Here is a 2,380-nt window from a genome sequence, read left to right on the forward strand (position 1 = left end):
AACGAACTGATTGATTCAGTTTAACTTGACTCTTTTATTTGAATTGCTCAGTTTAGCTCGGTTTTTTTAGTTCTTTATTTAGATACCCCACTTAGTCCACTCCCAGGCTACCATATTTATAATTCCAGTTGATTGAGCAAACGTTTTTTGGATAAAATAACTTATACTATCCAAAAGTTATTATATCCCAAAAACATTTGACCAAATCAACTAGAATCATCCATTCAGACATTGTTTATCAAAATTCATGAGTGAGTTTTTATGGTCTTTGATATCATGTATCATAGATTTTTTCGTACACGTGGTAGAGAGGCAAGCCACAATGTGGCTGATTCCAATATCCGCCCCATCAAATCTTAGATACCTTGCATCGATTGAGTCAAGGCTGAAACACTAGTCTCACCACCTGTCAAGATAGGGGAGATGTAGACCGGAGAGGAAGAGAAAAGTCTGAAAACGCTTTAAGCCCCCATTACACATTAGTCCCAGCCAATAAAAGCTGATTTGATTTCTACTAGTCTATAACCAAGCAAGTACTGATGCGTTGCGCTTGACAGCTTTAACCAATACATCAGACTATCAGAGACACGATGGAAATCAAAACCAAACAAAGTTGCCACTGTTTCCCATTTCGGATTCCATTTTGGAAACTGGAAAAAGAAATATATCAAACGTTAAACGAAACAGTTTTCATTGTTGTATTGCTCCAGTAGTACCAGTAGTAGTAGTAGAAGTAGATACTAAAAGAAGCACTAGCTTGAGTTTAGACATGAAGAGTTCGACACATGCCAGAAATCGAGATGATACAGATGGATAGATAAATAGCTAGATAGATAAGACAAAGAGGAAAGAGAAATAGGATCATCAGCTCCTATGAATGAAGTTGCAGTTTTAGTCGGTAGACGTTGAGCATGAAAGATGGTTAGATGTTGTGCACTCGTCCTTGAGACTGGTGGTTGTAATAGGGAAAAGCTGTAAGGTTTTGAGAGGTCGGTTGCAGCAATGAGTGGTCGGACCAATGTCCATCATCATCATCATCATCCAATCACGGCCGTACATCCACTTGGACCTCTCCTTCTCGTCCCTCTCTGGAATATCCATCTTCCTGCAGGAGTAACTCATAACGTCGTTCGATGCCTCTTTTGCTCCTCCTGCCTAATCCATCAACGTAAGAAAGATAGATTGGAGAATAACAATCAGATGAGTTATATCCATATTCTCTCAGTTTTCTTCCTCCATTAAGAAACAAGAAATGGGAAAAAAAAGATTATTGAAATCTATGAATCTTATCCTACAGATAGAAGAGGAAGAAGAAGAAGAAAAGAGGTAAATACATATTGTTAAGGGGAAAGATCACTACTGATATCAGTAAATATGGCATACCTGAGGAAGCAGCTGAGCTGAGTTATAAAGTGGAGGTTGATGAAGAGCAGAAGAGTAGGACTGCTCGATCTGATGAAGGAAGCGGTGGTGGTCGGCTGAAAGCTGCTGCTGCTGCTGTCTACAAAGTTTCCTTCGGAGTTTCTGTCGCTCTCTGGCTTTGTGGTTTTGGAACCAGTAGAAGACATTCTTTCCTTCAATCTTTCCGTAAAACGAAAGATGGGCTGTTATCTGTTGTATCTGAGTTGCATTTGGGGTCCTAATCCCTCCTCTATACATTTCTTCCAATATCATAATCTGTTCAGGCGTCGGACACCATCTGGTTGAAGCTGCCGGTGACATTTTTTTCTAACACTCTCTTTTGGAATCTGTTGAGATATGAATACATAGATGGATATATAGACTGATAGAAACGATAGAGAGAGAGAGAGAGAGAGGACAAAGGAGAGGAAAAGGAGAGACAAAAGGGATGGAGAGGAAGACTAGCAAAAGGGTAATTGTAGGCAGAAGTACTACCGCGCTTGTCATGCTGATGTTCCCCCCAGTGTGGCATTCAATGTGGGTTTCAGTCCATGCCTCTCTCTCTCTCTCTCTCTCTCTCAAATCTGGAATGAGGGAGCAAGAATCAACTTGGGTTTGATTGAATGATTCCGTCATCATCACCTTATTATTTATTTATGAACAGAAAATGTAAAACATAGAACGCGTTCTAAGCAGATACCTTCTCAATCTTATTCATTGCTCCACTGAACTGGGTCACATTAAAATCTCTCTCTCTCTAGAGTCTAGACTTCTCAGTCTCTCTCTCTCGGGTGGACTACTGGTGCTGCTGAGGTCAGAAATGGATCATTGTACACTCATAAGTTGAGCCAATTGCTCACTGTGCATAACGTAACATATGGACAACCGACTAACACTATAAATGTATACAAACATACACCATGATATACTATTCTTCACTTTTACTCTTAGAGACTGAGAAGCTTTGAATAAGAAGACT

The 2,380-nt window shown here is 39.9% G+C and overlaps 1 protein-coding gene across 1 annotated transcript; it reads right to left on the reverse strand.

Moving 5' to 3' along the window:
* Positions 1–670: 670 nt before the first annotated feature.
* LOC148870086 (WUSCHEL-related homeobox 3A-like) lies at positions 671–1,868 on the reverse strand. The gene is made up of 2 exons (XM_088972929.1): positions 1,384–1,868; positions 671–1,155 (listed from the first exon to the last, which is right to left on the reverse strand). The coding sequence occupies exons 1-2, from the start codon at positions 1,720–1,722 to the stop codon at positions 892–894; spliced, it is 603 nt and encodes a 200-aa protein (XP_088829055.1). The 5' UTR covers positions 1,723–1,868; the 3' UTR covers positions 671–891.
* Between the last annotated feature and the right edge of the window lie 512 nt (positions 1,869–2,380).

Source organism: Nelumbo lutea, chromosome 2, assembly GCF_056320005.1.
Source record: "Nelumbo lutea isolate HS-2025 chromosome 2, American lotus-T2T, whole genome shotgun sequence".
Lineage (NCBI taxonomy): Eukaryota > Viridiplantae > Streptophyta > Magnoliopsida > Proteales > Nelumbonaceae > Nelumbo > Nelumbo lutea.